At 40.3% G+C, this 24,674-nt stretch overlaps 1 protein-coding gene across 6 annotated transcripts in view; it reads left to right on the top strand.

Annotated features, from left to right (window-relative positions):
• Positions 1 to 24,674, top strand: part of NRP1 (neuropilin 1) — a 116,730-nt gene that overhangs the window by 43,237 nt on the left and 48,819 nt on the right. For all 6 annotated transcript variants that reach the window (XM_068146242.1, XM_068146245.1, XM_068146244.1 and 3 more), the window contains exons 4-7: positions 5,791 to 5,972; positions 10,053 to 10,280; positions 18,376 to 18,531; positions 19,600 to 19,766. In XM_068146242.1, coding sequence (XP_068002343.1) covers positions 5,791 to 5,972; positions 10,053 to 10,280; positions 18,376 to 18,531; positions 19,600 to 19,766 — 733 coding nt within the window. The remainder of the gene's footprint in view (positions 1 to 5,790; positions 5,973 to 10,052; positions 10,281 to 18,375; positions 18,532 to 19,599; positions 19,767 to 24,674) is intronic.

Below are 24,674 nucleotides of genomic sequence, written 5' to 3'. Positions count from 1 at the left end.
TAGATGAGCCACATTGCCATGGTGGGGGACAAGAGAACTCAGGAGCACTGAGACTGCACAGAGGCTCGGATGGAGAGAACTCAACAGACGCTGGGATTACAGGCAGCAAAACAGCCCATTTGGGTCTGTGCTTAATTTTTTATTTTTAACAGTATGTACTTCTTTTTCTTGTTGCTAATAAAACAGGATTAAGTTTGGTGTCCCTCGAGTGCCTGCAGTTCTCAAGCTTTTAGCTCAGGGATACAGATTGCCTTGTGCCACAAGCACTGCAGTAAATCCCACACCTATAACCCTCTGTCACTGCTGGGGCACAAATCCGTAGTGCAGAACAACTTGAAACTCTTTATTTAGATTGCCTCTTGCAATGCCTTCTGTTCAGCTAAAATCAAGCCTTGTGAGAAATAAGAAAAAAGAAAGAAAGAAGACAAGAAAAAATTCTTAATAAAGTAAAGGCAAACAAATAATCATGCCGAGAAGCAAATTCTCAGAACCAAAGGTAGTCTGACCAGGGTGGAAAATTCATGTCAGGAAGAGCTTTAGCAGTTTGGTGAAAGTGGAATCACAGAATCACAAATTGTTAGGGATTGGAAGGAACCTCAAAAGATCATCCAGTCCAACACCCCTGCCAGAGCAGGATCACCTAGGGCAGGTCACATAGGAACACATCCATGTGGTTTTTGAATGTCTCCAGAGAAGGAGACTCTACAGCCTCTCTAGGCAGTCTGTTTCAGTGCTCTGTCACCCTCACAGTGAAAAAGTTTTCCTTATATTCCCATGGCACCTCCCCTGCTCCAGCTTGCACCCATTGCCCTTTGTCCTATCATTGGACATCACTGAGTAGAACCTGGTTCCATCCTCCCAACACTGCCCTTCACGTCTTTATAAACATGAATGAGGTCACCCTTCAGGTTCCTCTTCTAAAGAGCCCCAGCTCCCTCAGCCTTTCCTCGTAAGAGAGATCTTTCACTCCTTTCAATATCTTTGGGGCTCTGCATTGGACTTTCAAGCAGTTCCCTGTGGCTCTTCTTGAACTGAGAGGCCCAGAACTGGACACAACATTCCAGACAGGGCCTCAACAGAGCAGAGTAGAAGGTGAGGAGAAACTCTCTGACCTACCAACCACACCTCAGGATGCCATTGCCCTTCCTGGCTGCAAGGGCACATTGCTCACGAGAGTGATAAAAGAAACACAGTAAAAACCTTTTTATTCCGACAGGTGAATAACTCAAACCCTCCTCCCCACCTAGAGATGCATATTATAGTAAGGGGCAGGAAAGTGTGGCGTATTTAGATGTAAATGATAGTCATATATGCTTCACTGATTGCTTCAAAGGGTTAAAGGGCAGATATTTAGATTTCATCTGAGTTCTGCAGATGTCTTGGGAAGGAAAAATATTTTTTAGCCAAAAGGTGTAAGATCAAACTGCCCCAATAATAGGGAAATGTGTAGAAGTGGAGTGCAGCTTGGCAGAGTGGCTGGCTTCAGCAGCAGGCAGGGCTTCCTAGCACTTCCACTTTGGTTCATGCACTACAAGGTGCTGTAGTGCATTTCAGGGGTCACCAGCATGTTCAGAGCCAAAACCAGACATAATCATTGTTATCACCTACTAGAAACTGGAAATAGACAATTCTCCAACAACTGTGTTCTGCAGCTGTTTATGTTTTTCATTGCCCACTGCTCATTTTATAGGTATAGCTTGGCCTTTTCCTCAAGCTCATAACTTACACTTTACCAAAAATGGGCAAGTTTTAGTATCATAGTATCATAGCATCAGTCAGGGTTGGAAGGGACCACAAGGATCATCTAATTCCAACCCCCCTGCCATGGGCAGGAACACCCCACACTAGATCAGGCTGGCCTGATCTTGCAGTTTTTTTCAAGAATGTGTGGAAGAATTCTAGATTTCCTCATCTTTCCAGAGGTAATCTATCCCAGACATTGTTTTACCAAGCCATAAAATTAGAACCATCTAGCAGTGGCACGTTCAGATAGTAGCTAGGAGAAGCTGGGTAAGCACACTCCCAGCTGAGAGCCACACATAGTCCTTGCACACCACAGAGGGTGCAAGCAGAAAGCACGCAAAAATGGCATACCCAGAAAGACCCAGACAAGCAAAAAGAGAATGCTTTTTGCATCATGGCAGAGTGGCTCAATGAATATATCTGCTGATGATCTCCTCTTCTGGGTGGGCATGTCCTATTTTTTCACATGAACTCACCTCTAGTCTTTCACCTGAGACTACTCACCATGGTTAACCCCATGTTTATATTTACATCTCTGTGCCATAAACCCTAAAGGACTATAACATTACAAGAAATATTTGCCACACCATTGACAGCAGTAACTGAGTGAAGAATTGCCAAGTGGGAAATCCAAATTTGCAAACTCAGTATTCTGGGCTGCATGCCAAGACTGTCTGGGCACTGCAGAGGTGACACATTCAGTCTCCTCACAAGGATGCCAATGTGCCAACTGCATCCCTGGCACAGCATCTTCCTCTGACAAACTTATGGAGAAGAACTGCTACCAAGTCCAGAGGGAGATGCAAGCTGCTTTCTGAGTATCCTTGGCAGCAACTCCATTTTCAAGTTGTGACTGTACTTTCTCCTATTTACAAGAACAGTTGTTTTTGATGCAGTATGGTATCTGGCAGGATTTTGAAAAGTGCAAAAATGACAGCAGCATGTTGATTTCCAATTATAAGCCAGTAAAATCCAGAGTAACTTCATTTCCCTAAGGAAAAAGGAGGGGGGGAAGTATAAATATATATAATTTACTGCTGCCCTGATACAAGATACTGCCACCAGTGTGGGAGAATCCAAATCCATTTGTTAGCTGCCAAGTGAAAGAGATGATCCTTAGAATATGAAAGTTGTAGGGCTGATCTTTAAAGCTTCCTCTTTTCAAATTGTACTTCATACCTATTTTCTCACAGCTAAACTTCTTTTCTGACTGTCAGTAATTTTTCAAAGCAAATGAGAGAGGAAAAAAAAAAAAGAAAAGGAAAAGAAAAGAGAAAGAAAATCCTCCAATCTTCCATAGGGCTGCGTGACCTATAACTTGCAAAATCCATTAGAAGACAGCCTTTTAGTAACCAAATCATGTCATTTACAACTGCACAGCAGCCACAAAGAGCATTATAAATTACAAGTCTGTCACTACAAGGGACAATAGAAAGGTGTGGGCAGGCTGTCACTGTAAAGGAGGAAAACCAGGAGGGTGATAGAATTTAATTTAAATATTTTTTTGCCAATTTTACCTCATCTGGTAGCCACATTAGAACTTGGGGGTTAATTTTTATTTTGGTCTTTATGTGCAAGAGAGTAAGACTACAGAAGATTATCTTTAAGGTGTGGCAGAATGAAAATATTGAATTAAAACCTTTTGGCTTTGGGTTTGGTTTTTTTTTTTTCCCTTCTTCACCCATGAAGTAAAAAAAAAAAAAAGGCAGACAGGCATGTAAAAGTTTTCTTAACATTTTTAGTTGAAATTTGCCATATCATTTAATAATTCAGAGATAGGGCTCTTCTTGACAGTCATTTGAAATTTTTATCTGCCTTTGAGGCTTGAGCGATGAATGGTGCTGGGAAAAGGGAAAGAGTGTCATTACAGGGAGAAGAGCAGAGACTGTCACTCAGATGGTGTGATTTTAGGAGGTTATTCTGTCTCTCTAATGAGAAGTTAATTATTTGGAGAAAGGTTGTCTTGTGAAAAAATTTTCAATATTTTTTTACCTCATCTCTAAAACTAACAGCTCAGATCCCTGAGTACACCAAACAGATTTTGCAGGGATTCTAGAGATACAATTTTTAATGATATTTCTAAAGAAAACACAAAAACTAAGAAAAGGATTTCTGGGGTCTTTTTACAATTCTTCTCCCAACTTTTAAAATCTAAATTACCTATACCATAAGGAAATTACAGAAAGAATTTGAATTGCAATAAAGTGTAAGCAAAATTGTCTCTGAAACTAACATTTCCACTCCGTGTTTGCACCAGTCTGAAATGGGACAGTGAAGCTAACTAGCTGAGCAATTGCTACTAGAAAAATCAAATGCATAAGAGGAAATGCAGTTAACACAATATTTCACATATGTTAATGCTTGCAGTTCCATCAGTGTCAGCTTTATTTTCTACTTGATATACACCAAAGCTGGCACACAATTTTAACTGATGAAGTAATGTCGTTTTTAATTTAAGGAGCCCTAAGCCATCCACTTTAACTAGTGATATCATCTTGGCAGTTATCTCGTGGGACTTCATGTAAACATAAGTAATGTGCCCTGGACAGTTTGGAGCAGAGTTGTTAAAAATGATATTGGTCATCATGAAGACATTTTTTTTCCTTTTGATCTCTTTAAAAACCCCAGACACGTTTTATTGTCCTGTCATTTTTAGCTCTTCCTTCTATATTAATATGCTTGGAACATTTCAGTGAACCTAACAAGTAGAATAAAGGTCTAAACAAATTAAAGGCAACATTTTGATGTCAGTTGTAGTAGGATAATGAAAAGTAAATGAGATTGTCTGGCAAACAGCAACTTGTTAAATAAAACGGCAGCACGGCTGAAACACAAAGGCACAGGGACAGAGGAAAAGCTTTTGCTGCAGACTGGAAGAGACCCAGAGCACAACCCAGGCTCCAAGTGCCACCACCTTTTAGGAGAAGATTAAATTGGTTCTTTAAGTTGTGCCTGCTCCTCCTTCCTGCCTAGACTTGAGTGAAATCATCGGCTAATAAAACTTTAAACCAGACCTGTCTCCACACCTGCAGCTTCTGCCTCCCAGTGACTTGTAATCTCATTTGTATTCCCTCAGCTGGCTCAGTGCACCAAGCTGCTGAGCTCTCCTCAGCCCTCTGAAACCAAATCCCTCAGACCAGGCCCTACATATTGGCATCTCTGGTGACAGGGCTGAGGAAACCTAACGTCACTGTTGCTCCCAGGCAATCTTTTATTACCAGTCATTACAGTGTCATTACATGCCTTCCCTTATGTAGTCCTTAGGAATGAAGCAAGTAATGAGGGGAGAACTTAGCCCAGGCTGTTCAGGGATCACACTCTGTACAAAGTATGAATATCATCATGTGCGCTTCTTCATCCAAATACCTAAGGAAGGGTGGTTTGTAATGAAGCAAATTTTGTCTGAGGAAAAATAAAAGAAGTGCTGTGACTGATGTGTGGGGTTTATGATTTCCTCCAAACTATTTGTCCAGCTAGGAAGGAAAATAGCAGGTTATTTTTTTTTCCTACCACTGATCTGCAAGATGGTGCCATTTCGAACAACATCCAGTGCTCAGGGATTTATTTATTATTCTGTGGACATATGTTTGGAGGACAGCATATGGAAATCAAAGTATTGTTCATAAAGGGCTCCAACCAGAAAAGCCATTTTTGAATTCATAACAGAACTTCACAGTTTGAAAAGAATGCTATGCATTATGTATTGATAACAACACTATACAGACAAAGGAACACAATTTAATAATACAGAATTGTGCTCATGAGATTTCCCCCTTTTTTTTTTGTTAATTGGTTACTTTAGCTGACATTGTCTGCAAGCATAATGGACGCCATTCTTCCTAATAGTTCCGTGTTGCCAGATGATGTCTACAGACATAATGTAGTCCATTTTAATTATTTCATTTTACTTACATCTTTCAGCATAATGCATTTTCCAAGCAAGCTAGCATTTTTCTTGATTATCTGTGTTGTGTTATGGTTTCTAAATTAATTAGGCCTCCTCCTTTCCTGGAAGTTAAAAGTTTCTTCCTTCCATTTATCTACCAGGTATGATTACGTTGAAGTGATTGATGGAGATAACGCTGATGGACGCTTATTGGGAAAGTTCTGTGGGAAAATTGCTCCCCCTGCTTTAGTGTCTTCAGGACCACATCTTTTTATCAAATTTGTTTCTGACTACGAGACACACGGAGCAGGATTTTCTATCCGCTACGAAGTTTTCAAGAGAGGTGAGAAACAAGGCTTTGCTGTACAGCTCGTCACCTGTGATTCTTGCTTGCATCAAAAAAAAGTTCACCATCGTTCTCTTTGGAATGGGGAGAATGCATGAAAATGCTTGAAAGAGAATTTTATTACCCTTGTCATTCCAAGGTGGTGCATGTATTCAGTGAATATAAATCATGAATCCAATGGGTCAGCTGCATCTGAAGATTGCCTCCTTTGGGTGTAACATGATAGTCTTCATCAGCTGTGTGCTTCAACCATATTAAAACCATTAGCTTTCTTCCTTTTTTTTTTTTTCCCTGATAATAATTAGTGTATGATTTACAATGTTACTGCCTTAACAGCACTGTAAGCTTCTGAGTCCCTGACTTATTTTGGTTAGCGTTTTGCTTTGCATTCCCAAGGGATTGTTGTAAGCCTGGAAAGGACCAGAGTACACATGGACAACAGATGATGCTGCTGTTGTACTCACAAATCATGTTTGGGAGGTAAAGGAGAGGAGAAGCTCATAGTGTTCACAGCCATGACCCACTGGGTGCTTGTGCCAGGAGTTCAGTGCTGATGAGCACAGATAGCTGTATAGGCTACAAAGAAAGCCCAAAGAAACTCTCTTAGATTTACCAGACCTATAGGCAGTCCCTCTTTGGTAACTCTCTGGGTTAATAGCCAGAAGGGCAGTGTGGTAGTGTATTTTTTTCTGGCATACAATCTCTCTGTTGCTGGGTGGAGAGAAATAATTCTTACAGTCCATGCCCAGAGAATACAGGGCCAAAATTCATAATTACATAGAAAGACAATGAGCTTAACTTTATAGAAAACAACCCCAAAAAGACCCATTGATTTCAACATCCATGTTTAGGGTCATATTCACAAAAGCAGCTCAAAACTCAATTTCCAGTGCACATGACTCCCAGACAGTGCCCCATTTTCAGAACCAGCTCAAGTCCCTTTTACGCACCTAAACCAGAGGCAGATTTTCAGCTGCGTTCAGCACCCGCGCTTGGTGGCAGCTGTACTGTTAATGAGGAGAAGCACAGTAGTGAAGTCTCTTTTCTATTGTATGCTATTGCTGCTCTGCACAGTGCTAATTGGGGCCACAGACCTCTTGTTCGCCATCTTCCCTGCCTGTAAATCCACTCTTGGCTCCCAGAAATTCTTGTGGTGACCTTCAGGGTCACATTTTTTGAAAGAATTCAGCATCCAGATGACACCAAGATTTCCTGAAAAAATATCCCTATTTATTTTGGTGTCTTTAGGAGGCTAACCTCTTGAAACTGTGCCCTAAAGTTGCTCAGTGCTTACATACACATAAACAACAAGGCTGAAACACAAGAAGAAGTGAAAGAATGACATTTATTTTAGCAACTGACCATTCTCAAGTTAAAAAAAAAGCTTTTATTTATTTCCTAGTAGTGTAGTGGCAACTCAGAGCTCTGACAGGAACATTGTGCTTATCTCCTTGTGTGGTCACTTACATCTCTCAATGATGTACATTAACCATGTTAAGATGGCATTATGAATGTGATTTCACACATACAGAAGTCAAGAAACTCAAAATGATGGCTCCCAGAGCAGCTTTAACTCTAGTTCATTCCACAGAAACTGTATATTAAGACAGGAAAATTATCACCAGGTATAGTGTCAGAAAATGCTGTGTGTACACAAAGGACGCAAGTTACAGTTGCTGGGGGAACACAGTCCCTTCTAACTTTGGAGTTGATGCATATATGCTATTCCAAATTTACATATTAAAATCTGTACCAAATAAAGCTGATCCCCCTGTGAGGTGAGTGAACTCAGCTTCTTGCACCAGACTAATATTTTTCCCTTTAGCATATTCACAACACAGTGTGTCATTTTCTAGGTATGAGAAGTATCAAAATCATCCCAAACCCAAGGTCCTGTGATGCTCAGCTGAAGGCTGAGCTGCATTCCAGAACAGAGTATATTTTTGTCCAAGCATCCTTAGTTTCTCCACCTCAGAAGTATCCATTCTGTTGAGTCCCTGCTAGAACCTTTCCTGCCAGTTTTCCATGAAAACTGCCCCATGGAGTTCCTTGTAATCTCAGTGTTGATTTAATTCCTGGAGCTGCTTCACAGTGTCAGTAAAGGGTCAAAATCTGTGGAGGGCATTTTAGTGAGGCAGCTCTTCTGCAAACAGTTTTTGTTTCTCACACCAGATTGACTTGAGTGTGTTTAAAATCAAGCAAGCTGGTACTGAGATACCATGTGTGAGAGTAAGGAGCCTGATGAGCAGGCACTCACGGAGCCAGGATCTGCCTGTATTTAATAAAGCAATAGTGATTCTGGCTTACATTTTATACTGCATCTTTTATCAGATTCCAGGAAGAGTACAGAGCACTTTATGCTATGAATGGCATAGCGAAGCTATTTTATCCTGAAACAGCAGCTACTGGTGGGAGTGTGGAGCAACAACCAGAATACAACCCTCCCATACATGACAAGGAGACGAGGGAATGACAGGGAGAGAAGAGAAATATCCAAGTCATGTGTAAGGGGGTGATTTAATTACAGGCAAAATATAATTTCCCAAATTGGAATGGGTCAGGTTACATGAGCATTAATATCCACATCTTGCAAAATATGCCATGAAGTGTTCAGAATATTGATGTGATAGCTCAAGCATTTCCTGTCAGTGTCTGCTGAAGGGCAAAACCACCTGACTGACTAAATTCATTCAGACCTCTCTCTTGCATGCTGAATTTAGCTGGGAGGTGGCCAAATCTGTGGGGGGTAATATGTTTGGCACATTCACAAGGAAAACATTTTCTATGGTGAAATAAGAGTATTCATATACACAACAAGCCAGACTGTTTTCCCTCAATGATCTGTGTTAAACATTGAAAATCTTCTAAGGCTCCTGACTAGAGTCTCTAAGGGTGCTGGGCATCCTCATCCAAACTGAGACCTCACACATTCTCATCCTCCAGCACAGACCTGCCTGTTGCAACCAAACTGTGTTGCCTTGTGTCCTTCCTACACTCCATGTCCAAAGACCTTCATCTGAGTCATCCTACTCAAACTCCCCAGGTCAGCTGCTATCCACCAATGCCCTGAGGCCTGTAAATCACTTTCCATTGAATTTGCAGTGTTAAAAGTCAGTGAGGTACCTATGCTGACCTTGTGGGGGAGGATGTGCCTGTGGCTGACTTTTGAGCACACCTGCAGGTGTGGGATCCACAGAGAAGATTCCTGAGAGACCTAAATAAAGCAGAAATGCAATCTGTCAACAAAAGAGGGACTCACAGATTTAGTCCCCCATGCTCACAAATGCAAATCCAGGCCTTGCATTTTACTGCCATTTTCCTGCTTCAGCAGTCTTTGGAGCATCCCATTGTGCCATGGTGGGGACATTGGGGAAAGCTGGTGTGTCAACATTGACATTAGATGACTTCTAGCAGCACTGCCTGTAATCACACAGTTTATCATGCCTGTACTAAGAGCAACATTTTACTGGTGCACCTGTGTCAACACCACTCAGAATGAGTCACTCACCCTTGGTACATGTACGAATTACCTTTCACATTTAGTTTGTCAAGGAGACATAGGTCACATCTGGCAGAGTTACCGAGTCAGCGCTCCGGGAATCTGAAACCACTACTCCCTCTACTGAATTCACTCACCCTCTTTTGTAAAAAAAAAAAAATAAAGTTCTATTTTGCCAATAAAAGCCTGTCAGCTGTAAGATTTAAAGATTTGAGCTTGAAGGGGCTATAATTATTTCTCTAGGGCTCTGTTGAGATTTCTGCAGCTTACACTTTCATTGTTCCCACATGACATTGCGTTTGTCGTAGTTTTTTCTCGAGCTCGTACAAGTTTTCATATTGTTCCATGCAAATTGGAAGTTGGAGATCAGGCAGCATATGCGAATTGTGCTTTAAAACCTGACTACCAATAACAAGAACAAGGTGGCTGAATGATTAATGCAGTGATTAAAATGAGGTGTTTCATTGGAAAGCCACCTTTGCTGCTGGAGAGACAACACAACCTAATTTGTTTTCCAGCTAGCTACTTTGCTTAGTAGCGCAGCATTAATCCAGGTGATTTTCCTATTTCTCTTGCAGGACCTGAATGTTCCAGAAACTTTACTGCAACAAGTGGAGTGATAAAGTCCCCTGGATTCCCTGAAAAATATCCCAATAACATTGAATGCACTTATATTATCTTCGCACCAAATATGTCGGAGATTATACTGGAATTTGAAAGCTTTGAGCTAGAACCTGATTCAAATACTCCAGGGGGAGCGTTCTGTCGCTATGACCGATTGGAGATCTGGGATGGATTCCCTGACGGTAAGAGAAAAACAGGCTGTGACATGCAAAACCATTACTCTATAGAAGGCATATTCTCAGTTTTTTAACTGTCATAGTAGAGAGGTCCTTGCTTGATTTATGTGAAATGAGTTGAATTAAAGAGAAATGTGGGAAATGCTCTGAAAATTCATTCAGTAGAACATACCAAAGTGTGAATGAATTTTATTCAATCTGTTTAATTCTGAATGTTTTACTTGGGAGAAATCTCTCTTTTCAGAGGGAAGAGAGGTTGAACTTCCTATGCTAAAATAAATTGAATACTGCCTCTTATAATGGATCCCCAAACTTTCACAACTAACACATGAGTGTTGTCCAGAAATTTCCCGCAACTTCCACAAACCTTCCAGCTCATGGAGAATCTGTGTTACAAATCAGCTGTCAAAGCAGAGAATTTCTTTGCCAGAGAAAACATCCATGTAGTTGAAATTGTAGTGATTAAATTATTAGCCAGATCTGCAAATAGTCATTGAGTTATTCATTCAGGTGGCTTCAGTGACTGGGAATTGCAGGGTTCCTCCCTTACAGTGCTCTCTCTTCCAGCAGGATAAGTAAATTCAAAGGATTTATCTTAATTTGTTAATTTGTAATCTCTGACTAACTGGGTACATGTGTTGGGGTGGGTGGACTGGGTACCCTTCTGGAACTTCGCTGCCATCTCAGTAATTTTCCACTTAGTTGTTGAACACACTTGACCTTGTGCAAATTCACTAAGTGCATAGCTAGATATTAGCTAAGTCCATAGAGCCAGCGAGCCCTCATTTCACCCCCTGCCCAGTCCCATGTGCCGGCTTTACAGTACAACTGATGAATAAAATAGCTGCATGATTTTTCTGGGTTTTTTATATGTGGCATTGGATCCAGTAGATCCAAGCCCACTCTAGGTAGAGTAAACACATACCAGTACTCCAAGCATGCCAGTTCAATAGCTCAACCCTGTAGCTCTAGCCTAAAAGGGACAGTTCAAGTTGAATGACAGCCTTCAGGGTACTCAAAAAGTCTGTGTGAATTCTGCAGTCAGCTCTCTGGTGGTTTGTGGTGCCTTTTTCACTGTTTCTGTGCATGGCATAAGATGAGAAAGAGAAGCATCTTGAAGCTGTCCTTTTCCTTCGTAATTTTATAACTTGTAGCAAAAATCCAACAACTGAAGATTTATGTTGTTTGTGCTGGGCACTAATTGCAGCTATTTTTGTTATCCACTGATGTGATAGCCCATATTAATAGATATTTCCTTTGCTTTTATGAACAGCAGTGGCAATTTCTCCAAACTGCTAATCCTACATTAATATTTCATTTAAATGGAAACATACAACTTAGGGAACATATTTTAATAACACATTTCAACTGGCTTGTTTTCCTAGATGAATCCCAAATATAACTTTAATTAAAGCTTTTATTGATGCTGCAGTTAATAGGTATGTGCTCTTTAATATATTTTTTCTTCCTTTTTTGTTTTATGCTTAATGGGTTTATCATGGCTCTTTTCAGTGCACTGAAATAAATACTGAAGAAAGAGCCATAACAGTAGCTGAAAGACTATTTAGTATTTAATGCCTCAGTTAGGAGAACAATATTGTAACACTACAATAATGATGTCTGGAACATTTAATAATAGGTTTAGTTGTATATAGGCCAAATCTGTCCAAGCTGAATTCCTGTAGAACTTGCATTTAAACTGACATGTGAAAAGATGATCCAATCAATCAAATTATGTGTAATATTACCAAAAAGAAATGCATTCTTGTCAGTGTCAGAGGGTTTCAAAGCCGTAATTTCCTGGTTCAAGAAAGTGGCTGAGCCATACTGAAGAGCAATTAACAACAGGCATTAGCAGCCTTCCAATTCCCTCACCAACTGTCTAAACCTAAAATGATCCTGACATCCAGTAAGGGTGTTTACATGTTTGTAAATATTCAACTGAATTTGTAGACTAGAAAGAAATGTTTCCTTAGATACAAACTGTTGGAGGCTGTGATGGTTGTAGGGAAAGGTTTGCTGCATCAATGCACTGTAGGATTATCCTCAGCCAGCAATCAGTCATCTTTTACTTAACACTACAAAGGCAGGCAGGATGTCATTGCTTCTCTATGAATGCATCACAAGATGAATCCCTGTGAGGGAGAAGAAATATTTTAACTGAACTGCAAAGCTGACACAGGAAACCACTGATATGACCTGGCCATAAACTGAAGACATAAATTAAATGTTTGTAGATATTGAAAACAGAGTATCCAGATAATCTTGACAAGGAAAAAAAAATATTGAGAAAGGAAGGAAAAATAAGTCTAGTCTACTTCCACGTAGAAGGTTTCACCTCAACATGAGGAGAAACTTCTTTACAGTGAAGGTGACAGAACACTGGAACAGGCTGTCCAGGGAAGTTGTGGAGTCTCCTTCTCCGGAGACTTTCAAAACCCAGCTGGCCGCATTCCCTTGTGAACTACCCCAAGTGATCCTGCTTTGGCAGGGGGGTTGGACCTGATGATCTCTTGAGGTCCCTTCCAACCTCTAATATACTGTGATACTGTGGTATTAAATTTCTGAAAAATATTTGACAGTATGGTTCCTTTTGTTGAAGGGCTGCTCACCCAGGGTGAGTCTTTCACCTTCCAGCCATTTGTACAATTCCCTTTCATCTGTTAAAAGATATTTTGAAGCTACATCTCTGACGTGAACCAAAATAGAGCCAAGGCATCGTTGTGGGTACTTCTTAACTGCAGGCATATTCCCTTTCACAATTTTAGCCTGTTTGCACTTTGCTAACCATTTCTAAGCGCTGTTTGGAGAACAGTGAAAGCCAGGAGTCATCCCCAACAGGCACATCGAGCATGATCATCCTGCTTCAGAAGGAAGAATTCTATGAGAGCAAGTTGTGTTACACTGTTAGTCTGGTCCCAGAAACAGTCCCTGGCCACTGGTTGCAGGTCCAGAGGGTCTGCTCTATGTAGTGACACAGGTCTGCAGGACCGTGGCCTGCTCTTTGTAGTGATACAGACATAGCCATGAAACAAGAGAAGCTATTTTGCTTTCTTGTACTTCATTGCTGTTCACGTGCCCAGTTCTGTTAGAGCTTAAAGTTGCTATTGCACTACACTGACAAAAACATGGAGTAGAAGGGGGTTTAAATGTTTAGGAAAAGTGTATATCCTTCAGTTCAAATCCCTTGCTCAATAGCAACACAGTTGTGGTTTGCCAGGATGGTGGCAGTGTTTTAATAGGACACAGAGAGCAGCTTCATGGTAAAGAGTTGTGGCCACAGGCACAGAATTATACGGACAGCCCCCTGAGTATGCTGCTTTCACCCAGCCCTGGAAACCAGGCATCAATGTTTGACACAGGAACTGTCTGTTCCTCTGTTCTCAGGAGAGAACAACACTGCACTCTGATCTGTCGGAGACATATACTTAAGTTAGAGCAGGTGAAACCAAACATAAGCAGAAAATGTTTTCAGTGTAGCATTTTATCAGCTACAATCGCTTGCTGTTTTCTACAGTTGTGATTTTTTTCCCCTTTCTCCCCTACAAAAGAAAAAAAAAGTACTCTTAAATATTTTTTTACAATGATATTTAAAAGAGCATGTCAGAATCAGTACTCTGCCATTTACATTTTGCTCTTACATAATTGCTGCTTTTTTTCTAATAGAAAACACTTTTCTGTCAGACAGTTTGCCAGCAACTGTAGCAGCCATTCATAAAGATGTTTGTCCTGAAATGCTCTGTCACAATCATGGAGTCCTCAGCCTTGTCCTTTCAGTGGATTGAATTGGGCAAGTACTGAGTACTTGTGTCTTGATTCTGCAAAATATGTGCTTATCTTCGAAGTCTGTGAGCAGTTAGACTGACTTCAAAAGGAATTCAGTGAGGACACTTATGGATCTGAAGTTAAACAGTGGTATAAGTGTTTTGGTGGTTCGAGAGTGGAATGGTAGGCATTCATGAATGCCTTAAACCTGGCATTTTGTTTCTGCATACCTGCATGCCAAGGGCACCCTTTGGTATCTTCTTTGAAACAAAGTAATAAGTGAAACACACCCTGTTGGAGAATATTCATGTTGCAAATACTGTCCAGAAAGGGGACAGTGGTTTGATGGAGGTAGCAGGTGGAGTTAGGGTAGGAGAGTAAGTAGATCACAGAGAAGAAATATGTGATTTTGCATGAATAAAATAGACACCAAAAATATCTTTGCCCAAGGCACAAATATACCTTAGCCAGCCTTGGCTGATAAGAGTCCACTGCTGACACTGAAGAAAAATAGCCCACTCAAAACCAGGACTAGCTTAAGCCATGAATTGCACATATTCATCATGCAGCTCTCTTTGAAGCTCGGTAGACCAGGGGCTCAAAAGTAATTTAGAGAAGTTTACATATGGTTTCAGAACCACAGGCTAAGCACTGCTGCTTCAGTCAATACCACAAGAGCTTCCACTGAATTATAGAGCAAAACAGAACACTTTCCTTCAGCCATTAACATCAGTACAAATGAAGGCTGCTATTAATCTAAGTGTTTCTCTTCTGTTGTGGTTGCTTTCTACACTCTTGTGACAAGCTATTAAGATTTATAAGAGTACACACGAGGACTGTCCACAGCACATCAAAATACTTTTAAAATCCAGCTTTAAAAATTCAGTAAAATGGCTAGTTAACATTTCTTCTAATAATTTAGAAGTCCAATATAACATTTTTTCCTTGCATGAGTTTTGCTAGGGGTATTTTAACTGAATCCCAAAGACTACAATTTCAACTGGACAGGCGAATGTGTATTTCAGTAAGTCTCAATATTTCCTAGTACAGATACTCTTTGTCCAGAAGGGTAAACAGTAGAAAAGAAAATCAGGGTTGTTAAGAATGAGATTTCTGTATCATCTTAAACCACCAGCCATATTCTACATGTTCCACACTTAGATCTCTAAACCTTCAAACATCTGTACTAAGAATCCTCAAGGATTTGTTCAAGTTCTAGAATTAGACTCTGCATTTTGGGGAAAGCTTGTTAAATTTAAAAGCTTGTTAAAGCTTGTTGGATTTATTTGCCCCTCCATCTTGTAACCTGAAAGGTACTCAGCTTTCCACTATATCATACTATGTGCATTGGAAGATGAGCTTAGGTCCTAGAAATAGCTACAACATGGACAGTGAAATGAAGTATCTAGCTCACTGAAATGCCTTTGTCCTGTGGGTAGTGTAGAACTGTCCTTGAGTGAGGACATTTCCAAGTGACTCATTTGGAGCAGATCTTCCAGGGGGATGCTGACAAAATAAGGCGAGGGTCTACAGGTACAGGCTGCAGAGAACTTTCTGTGCCTAATGACTTTTTAACACTTGCCACACTAAAATTCCTATTTGCAACTGTGTATGATCTATTGTGAAAACCCATCTTGGTTTGCAATGAAGGGTTAGGAAGATGGTTTTTAAAAAGCTGCAGCTGGAGAAGAGAAGGCTCTGGGAAGACCTAAAACCAGCCTTCCAGTACCTGAATGGAGCCTACAAGGCTGCAGAAGGACTGTTTACAAAGGCCTGGAGTGATAGGACAAGGGGCAATGGTTTGAAATTAAAGAAAGGGTAGGTTTAGATTGAACATTAGGAACAAGTTCTGCACCATCAGAGTGCTGGAACACTGGAACAGGTTGGCCAGGTTGAGGCCCTGGAGATATTCAGAGTCAGGCTCACCAAAGCTCTGAACAACCTGATCTAGTGGTGGACGTGGTACTTGGTGCCATGGTCTAGTAGTCATGAGGTCTGTGGTGACAGGTTCGACTTGATGATCTTTGAGGTCTTTTCCAACCTTGTTGATTCTATGATTCTATGTCCCTGCTCACTAAAGGCAGGTGATGTCTAGATGAGTTTTGGAGGTTCCTTCAACCCAAACCATTCTACAATTCTATGATAGTCTACCTAAGCAGACAGCAGTACCATCCCATGAATGATTGCTTAGATGGTCTCCCACACACAGCATTTATTTGATGTGGTGACACCTGAAGAATCTGATAATTTGTTGTTGTTCATAAGTTTTCAATACTTGAATGGAAAAGGAGGAGAGTTTTGTGTTAGCTATTTGTGTAAGGAAAACAAAAAAGAATCTCTATTTCATCTCAGATCAATACCATATTATCTCAGTAGACTGAGGTTTACATGTTGTGGAAAATAGTCCAATACCTCTTTGTGTCATATTCTGGAGGATTTGGGGTGTTGTATCTATATAGCTAGGAAAGGGAATAGTACTGTGATAGCAGGGCCGAGCTGCAGAAGACTGGAATGAGGAGTCCCTCAATACATCTTAAAAATTATAAACCAGTGAGTCATGAAGAATCTTAAAGCCAGTCTGCTTTAAACAAAGTTGTCTTCTGTTTGTCCTTTCAAAGAGGCTTCCTCACAGGAAATGGGAGGAGGAAGGCTCAGAATGCCATAACGTGGTGGCCTTATCCTCCTTATTTTCTTGCAGTTCAGCGGAGCATCAGCAGCTATAATGTCTAAAGCCACCACAGGAAAGGGCAAGATCAGAGCTGTTTGCATGTAGAAAAAGGAAAAAAAAACTGCAGAACTTGTAGTGGAGACTTGAGTTTGTATGTTTAAGAAGCCACTAAAGTCTAAAACAACATCCTCACTCCAAATAACAAAACTGTAAAGCTTCAATGATACATAGGCAGAGGAAGAATTAAACTCATATCCTCTATAGGATGTTTCATTCCACCAATACTGCATTGAATAGTCTGGATGGAAGAGGGCTGAACTGGCAGGTATTTGAAATGTCATGGGATTGCCAAGGCAACTGAAGACTAGCTATGGCCAGAATACAGATAGAAAAACATATTGGCAGCAAGAGCTACAACATCTGAGCTCCCTCTTTCTGGCAACTCCAGGACCTTACAGAAATGTGCAGCTTACATAATAAAGTTATTTCAAGCTGGAACTGTTTTGCTGGTTGGGAGATGCCAATAAATTACTACAAAATTATGTTAGCTGAAGATTTTCTTTGAGCTGTGAATAATTACGATATACAAACATTTTATGTTTTAAACTGCAAGTGAAATGGACTTCCTAAAGAAATTAGGAGGTGTGAATTTAAGCCTGGAAAGCCAGTGGTGTATGCATTAGAATGGTGTCTCGCAATTATTTTCATGATTGACTCCATGGATGGGTTTTAGCATTATCTTCTCATGTTGGTGGTAAGCACAGATGTACCACTGTTCAACAGCCTGGGGACCTATCTGTAGGGAATGTTCAAGCGCTAGAAGGCCACATATGTTGGTTGTGAATTGAGTAGCTTAATTAAGGGAGAAGATTATCTCACTGCACAGGAAATCCAGGAAAAAAAAAAGGAAAAAAGAGAGAGAGGAAGAAAGAAAGAACATCATGAAGTGGTTTATAGATTATTAACAATGAGCGTGATCATGTATGTGTGTATGTGTGTGTGTTCTGTGACACAGAGATGCACCGAAGAAATCTTTGCTCATTTGAAAGGATTAAGATTTTTTTCCTCTTGAATTCTTTCACAGTATTCTTTAATATTGAACATATGGGCAAAAGGTCTGAGAGGGTGTGCTGAAAGCCTAAATAGGAGGGGATAAAGAGTCATTGGTCACAGCCTCAATATGAGTGCAAGAATGTTTTTCTGAATTCGCTGTAGCATTAACATATTCTCGGCAATATTGAACAAAAAACCTAGCAGATGTTGTTTGAACTTATGTTCTAGTATACTGGATGGGCAAATCAAACCATTCAGATGTCCTTGTCATAAATATATGCTTCAACACCACTTGGGAAAACACTCTGGGTGTTTTGTCCGTGTGATTTTGTGCATTGTTGCCCTCTCTGCGCACTTCCAAGGACACTTTTTTGAAACCTTTTTACATCTTCAATAAATTTATGGAGCGCCGTCTGGAGCATTTTAGAAGGAGGATTACCAGAGCAGGAGAAACAATTTATTGTTCACTACTAAGTTATTGATGAGAGTGTGATTTTGAATTGCTGCAGACATTTCATTGTTACCTGCTGAAGGACTGCGTTTGGGGGCTATTGTAGTGGCATCCATTGTTGCAGTAGAACTGGCAATTTACTACTGTATTGTGTCTCTTTGCAGTTGGTCCACATATCGGGCGTTATTGTGGGCAGAACAACCCAGGACGTGTCCGGTCTTCAACGGGGATTCTTTCAATTGTGTTTTACACTGACAGTGCAATAGCAAAAGAGGGATTCTCAGCCAACTACAGCGTGTCACAAAGCACTGTATCAGAAGGTCAGTATTTATCTACCCTGCAGAGCTTCTTGGAAAATAGTCTTTGTTATGTCTTTTTGCACCCCAGGTGTTGTAAACTTTAAAGAAACCTTAAACAAATAAGATGGTAGGGAATGATTGCTTCTGATTTGCCTTTTTTCTTGCCTTTTTTCTTCCTTTTTTTTTTTTTTTCAAGAGCAACTGCCCTTTGAAAAGCAGTGCAAGAGGCAGAATTTTTCCTTAGCAGTTTTATTCTGCAGCATTGCCAGGAAGTCGGGATAATTATTGTGAAAAACTGTGCAGACCAGGGAAACACAGGAATGCAGAGCGACTGAACACTTGCATTAAAACAACAAAATGAGAACAATGAATGCACTATCCAAAGCTTCTTTTATTACATGGAACAAGCTTTGATGATCAATTTCTTGAATAAAAAGGACCCACTTAATATACATTCTCTTGTTAAACCTTTTCATAAGCTATCCAAGCTTTGTTCTAAGTCTCATGTTTTAGTTTTTTTCCCCATTGCCTCATTTTCCTGCTTACCCTTTGGACAGAGAATGAAACAAAGTAAGGCGGACGTAGGAAAATAATAGTCTGTGTTGCACCATATCCTTACAGATTTCTTTGCTCTACTTGATGATAAAACACACACCTTAAATCAAACTCTCTCTCCTTTCTGCAGCTTACTGGGTTTTAAGCAGTCATCTAGTTTGCCTTTCCTTGTTCTAAGCATAATTATGAGGTGAATATTTGTTGGTTTACATCATGAATCCACAGAAGTGCCCATGCTACCCTAGAGAAGAAAATTCTGTTGTCCTGTATTGAAATGGATACAACACTGGGCTAAAAATATTTGTATGGCATTATTATTGCAGGAATTGTCATGGCAACTCAAATGGCAGTATTAAGAATGACACCATAAGCCCAGTACTGGCTCCCTTAAAGTTGCTAAAGAATTCAAAGTCACATAAAAAAAAAATATATATTCTTTAGATATTCATATTCAAAGCAGGAAAATGTTCTCATTATTCAAAGCTTAAATCAAAAAGCTGACCATAATGACAATGGTAATTTATTTTTCTTCAGATTTCCAGTGCATGGAACCACTAGGTATGGAATCAGGAGAAATTCACTCTGATCAAATCACTGTCTCCTCCCAGTACAGTGCTATCTGGTCTTCAGAAAGGTCCCGGTTAAATTACCCTGAGAATGGATGGACCCCAGGGGAAGATTCTGTCAGAGAATGGATACAGGTAAAAAGATAAGAATTTAAAGATATTATTAATAATACTCTGTGGAGTTTATTGAATGTGGAGAATGTAACAGAAAGGAAGAAGGAAAAAGAAAAAACCAACAAAACCCCAATCCTTCTAGATAATCTAAGAATCAGTGCAAGTGAATAGCTCACGTCTCCTGTTAGAGACACAAAAAAGGCTGGCTCCCAGAGGTATAAAAAAAAGAAAAGGTCAAGAAGATTAATTCCTCTGCTTCCCACGTCTATTGTTTTTTCAGTCTTCTGGGCACAAATAACAGAGATTTTGGTTTAGTGGAAAAGTCAATATTAGTTTAACATGCACTCAAAGTGGAATGTCCCAGTAAACTGAGCATGTGCTGTGTCTCTAGCTGATTACAGTTAAGCATTAATACAGCATGCTGGTTTTGTGTGCTCAGATTTCACCTCAGAAGACCTATGTTCCTTCTAGAATATGTTACACATGAAATGAGTTCAGTGGTCTCTGGCCTGTGGCTATTCTTCCACATCCTTAAACACAACATTTCTTAGCAAGATGGGTTGCCTTGGCTTTGCTCTGAGAATACAGCAGAAATGGTGTTAACGTTTGTCGCTGCAAAGAGACTCCTTGAGTGCAGGCCGTCAGCTTGGGCTTGTTGTCTCCTGTTTGTTATTGGGTCCCCAGCTGAATGGCATGTGATTCCTGAAGGGGTTAAAATTATTCATATGAATTACTGCATACATATAATCCATGCTATCAGGCAAGTATTAATATCATGAGGTAAAAAGCCCCACTGATTTGTCTTAGTTTTAGGTTGACCTACACCTCTTAGTTGTATCCTAGATTCTATTTCCATTGGCAAAAGCTAAAAGAAAACCTTGAGTGTATTAGGTCAACATCACTAATATTGAAAAGTTGTTCATGTATTTGAAATATTCCTCCTGCTTCTGTTGTTTTCTGTAGGAAATGACTAAGTGACATATAAAAACAATGCCTTATTAGCCATCCATACCAATGTTCGCATTGGTGTTTCCTGTGAGGTTTGCTGTCTGCAAGAAAGTTTAAAAACATGTTGAGTAGTAGTTAATAAAGGGAAGAAAGAGCGGGAAACCTTTCATTTCTGATCCTTGGCACACAATGGGACTCTCAGGTATCCTGCTTAGGGGCCCTACATATCCTGGAGCTCTTGCCAACTTGGTAATCATGTATGAAGGACCTAATCAGACTTCAGAGTTGCAAACAAAATCTGTTGATCCTTCTTCCTTACTAAAGAAGAAATGTTAAAATCTCCTCCGCCTTATCTAAGATCTAGGCTTGTTATTAATCATTGCCACTTGCAATCTATGGAATGCACATGGAAAAAGGGTGGAATGAATCAGAACCAAGTTCCATCTGTTTTCTTTGGTCAGAGGGCCACCACTTTTTCTTTATTTCCTTCTTTTCTGCTGCCACTTACTCTTTTATGACTGGGTAAGCAAAACAAGAGAGCAAGTCAAATTTCATTCATGTGTTCTGTGTGCTTATTAATGTTATTAAGTTATGAACACACAGATATATACACTTATATATAAATCCTTTTACTTAGAACTAGATCTTTCTGAGAAAAAGTTTCAAAGAACTTTACTTTTAACCATTAACTTTTTAATAGCAAACACACAACAGAATCTAAGCTACTCTAGGGTTTATGTTTAAAACAGCAGAGTGTATCTCAGGCCTCCTGACCATGAATTTTTCTGCCTTCTTTGCCTTCTGCCATAAACCAAGGTGCTCAGGGGCTGAAACAACCGCTGAGCATAATTTTTAGCAGCTTTACACTGCCTCCAGCTACTACACCAGCCAAGAAGCTGATGCTTATTTGTATGCTGTACTGCTCACACCACAGCTCTCACCTATTTCACCCAGCTCCTGCTTTGGAAAAGGCAGCATGAACCATTTCCCTGAGCAGTCTAGCCCTAGTGTACCTCCTCCACTGCCCAGAGAGGGACTGGAAACCTCAAGGAAAACTTCATAATTGAGCAACTAGGCTGTAGCAGCCTTTGTTAGAGACATGGGCCTTGTTTGCAGGGCAAAACATAAGAAGTCTTGCTGAAGATTAATTGTATTGAATAGAATTGGGTCCTTGTGAACATGAACCGCCATCTCCTACAAAGTCTTGATGCCATTGGCAGTAAGCACATGTTGAGAGTTGTATCTGGATAAAATATTGAAATCCCATGCTCCCTCTGCATAGATATCCCCAGGAACAGATGTTCATCTCTGTAAGAGCTTGCAGACAAACAACCAAGGACATGTAACTGATAAAATGCTCTGAACAGTTAGGGAAAAGTCATGGTATTTTACAAAAAGAATAAGGCTCTTGTATATGGACTTGAGATCACTTTGTTTTGTTTTATTCTGTATTCTATTGTAAACTATTGTATTGAAGTACCTGCTTTTGTGCAGTGCAGCATAAATGGAATTTTGTGGCACAGTGCAGGAACTCTAGAAAATAACAGCGAAAAAAAACCACCAGTCTGAAGGATGCTGCAGTGTTGGAGCTGGAACTCTTGAAGTGAAAATTTCTGCCAATATGCCCTTGTCTGGGAGACAAAGATTTTGTATATGTCAGTATTCATTAATCTCTTCAGAATTGTCAGTTTCCATACCTGCACACACACTGCAGCTGCTTAAGTAGTTAGTCTGCCTTCCAACTCCTAATATACACAGCATATATATGTGATATGGGCAAAGCAGCTTGAAAATTCACCTCCAAATTCTGACTTCCTTATTGAATCCTTTTCTAATAGAGGGGAAATACTATAGTTCTCCTTTCCCTTCTTTTTACCCCTGTCTTCAAGGTTACTGTTTTAGCAAAGACAAAAGAAACTCAAAACCTTGGTTAAGTACCAGCAAAGGAGATTGGTATCTACAGAGGACATCTAGAGGGCATGAGATATGATTGTCCCCTTTAAGGTGTTGACTGTATTTTGGACCATTTCACTAAAAAGAATAAGGAAAATAGTGTTGGCTTGTTGTTAGTAATGGATTTGCACGCTTTCCATCTGTGGAACACATTCTTTGGTGGAAAAACTGGATCACTCCTTTGTGACTGACAAGGTACTAACTCCTCTGTTCATCTAAATGCTGCCTGCACACCCAGCTCTGCTAAGCAAAGCTGCCTGTCTGTTCCTTTCCTTACTTATCTGGAAATAAATGTCAAAGCTTAACTTCAAAATACCCATAGCGCAGGCACACCACAGGTCTGCACAGTACTTCCTCCATTTTATTTTTACTTTCAAATACACTTTTGAACATTGCTCAACCAAGTTGAGATTTGGGGCAATTCCATAATCAGAAACAGGGTCGCTTCAGATTGAATTTCGTCTTTAAAAACACATTAATAAAGCCTGTGGATTATCTAACAAGAATGGGATAAAGATAAGCACGAGGTAAGGACTGCCAAAGATAAGCATGAAGTTAGTTTATTGTCACATAGGGTGTTATTAGCTGCTCAACTTTAAGCTCAGCTTACTTGTTTATTACACTTAAGTTTCACAGACTCAGCTGCCCTCCAGTGTGATCTAAAATGAAAAGTAAACCCGGCCCTTTAATTTAATGAAGGACAGGGAACTGCCATTGCAGCCTAAGTCATTGTCCCTCATTAACGTATCCTTTCACAGGAAAAATGGTGTAGTGTTTCCATTTCTGTAATCTGAACAACAAACATGTTAATAGGTATCAATTACCAGCCAGTATCAGCACTTAGAACCAGTAAGAAGGCCAGTGTGAGGGTTTCACATCTGGTTTTGGTGAAACTGTTCCTGTCTGTGGTATTTAAAATTTAAAGAACTCCTGTTATTGTGCAATTGGGAATCCTAGGGGAGCACAACGTTAATGAAATCCATAACGTGCAGGGATTTTATGATTGCGTTTTCAAGGCATTCCTTCAAAAGGGATGACTGATTTCTGCCATGGCAGCAGTAATTGTGTTTTTACAGAGTAGATTTAATGTTTGCATTAAGAACAGCAGTTACCTTTACACTCATCTGAAAAAGTAACGTCAAACCTTTACACTCAGGGAACTCTTTGTGTCTTCTTTCTGAAGCTTTTGAGCAAGAGCCACAGGCCACTGTGCCTGACAAACCCTTGTGCCTCCGGGCCACCTCAATGGGTTATGGCCAGCAGCCATCCAGGGCAGCACAGGAGATGGGGGGTAGCACCCAGCCCAATAGCTAAAGACACTTGAGACCCACGTGTGTGAGGTTTTGAAGGGAGACTGATTGCCTATTACCAGGGTCACTGGGAACCTGTGCTACCATCAATCCTCATAATGGTGTGGGTTTGCAAACCCGCAAGGAACAACACCTTCTGGGGACTTTTACTGCAGAATCTGTGTGTTTCCTATCAAAGTGTTTCTTCTAATGTATAAAACACAAATCTTTACACTCCTGCCAAGCTGGATGACAGTTTCTGGGTGGTACAATTTTTCTCTCATCTGACTGGGACCTCCAGCTTGCCTGGAAAGCAAGGCGTCTTTGTTAATAACACAAGATCTAGAGCTCATATTATGGCTGGGGTTGGACAGAAGCATAAATCCAGCTTGAAGAATCCTAGTATCAGATCAAAACTTTGCAGCCATAAACCAAAAAAGCACTGCTCTGGTATAAACACACTCTGCCAGTTCAAATTTGTTCAAAAAAGGTTAACAGGGGGTTAACATAAATAGACACTGTACTTTGGGTTGGGTATTATCTGTCATCCCGCAGCTGACATAAGGCCATACACTAAGATGAGCTCCCTATTGTGTGTTCTGGCTAAAATGACAGAAATGGTTGATCCAAATTTGTACTGCTGAGCTTCTCAACAGGGCATAGATCTGGTACCATTTGAGAATGGCCTGAGTCAGAGGTTGGTGCTGTGAAAAAATCTGGTCACTTCCTCTGGCACCTA

Source organism: Melanerpes formicivorus, unplaced genomic scaffold (assembly GCF_026170545.1).
Source record: "Melanerpes formicivorus ecotype bairdi unplaced genomic scaffold, bMelFor1.0.p_v2 SCAF_13, whole genome shotgun sequence".
NCBI lineage: Eukaryota > Metazoa > Chordata > Aves > Piciformes > Picidae > Melanerpes > Melanerpes formicivorus.
This window is presented reverse-complemented; position numbering and strand designations above follow the sequence as displayed.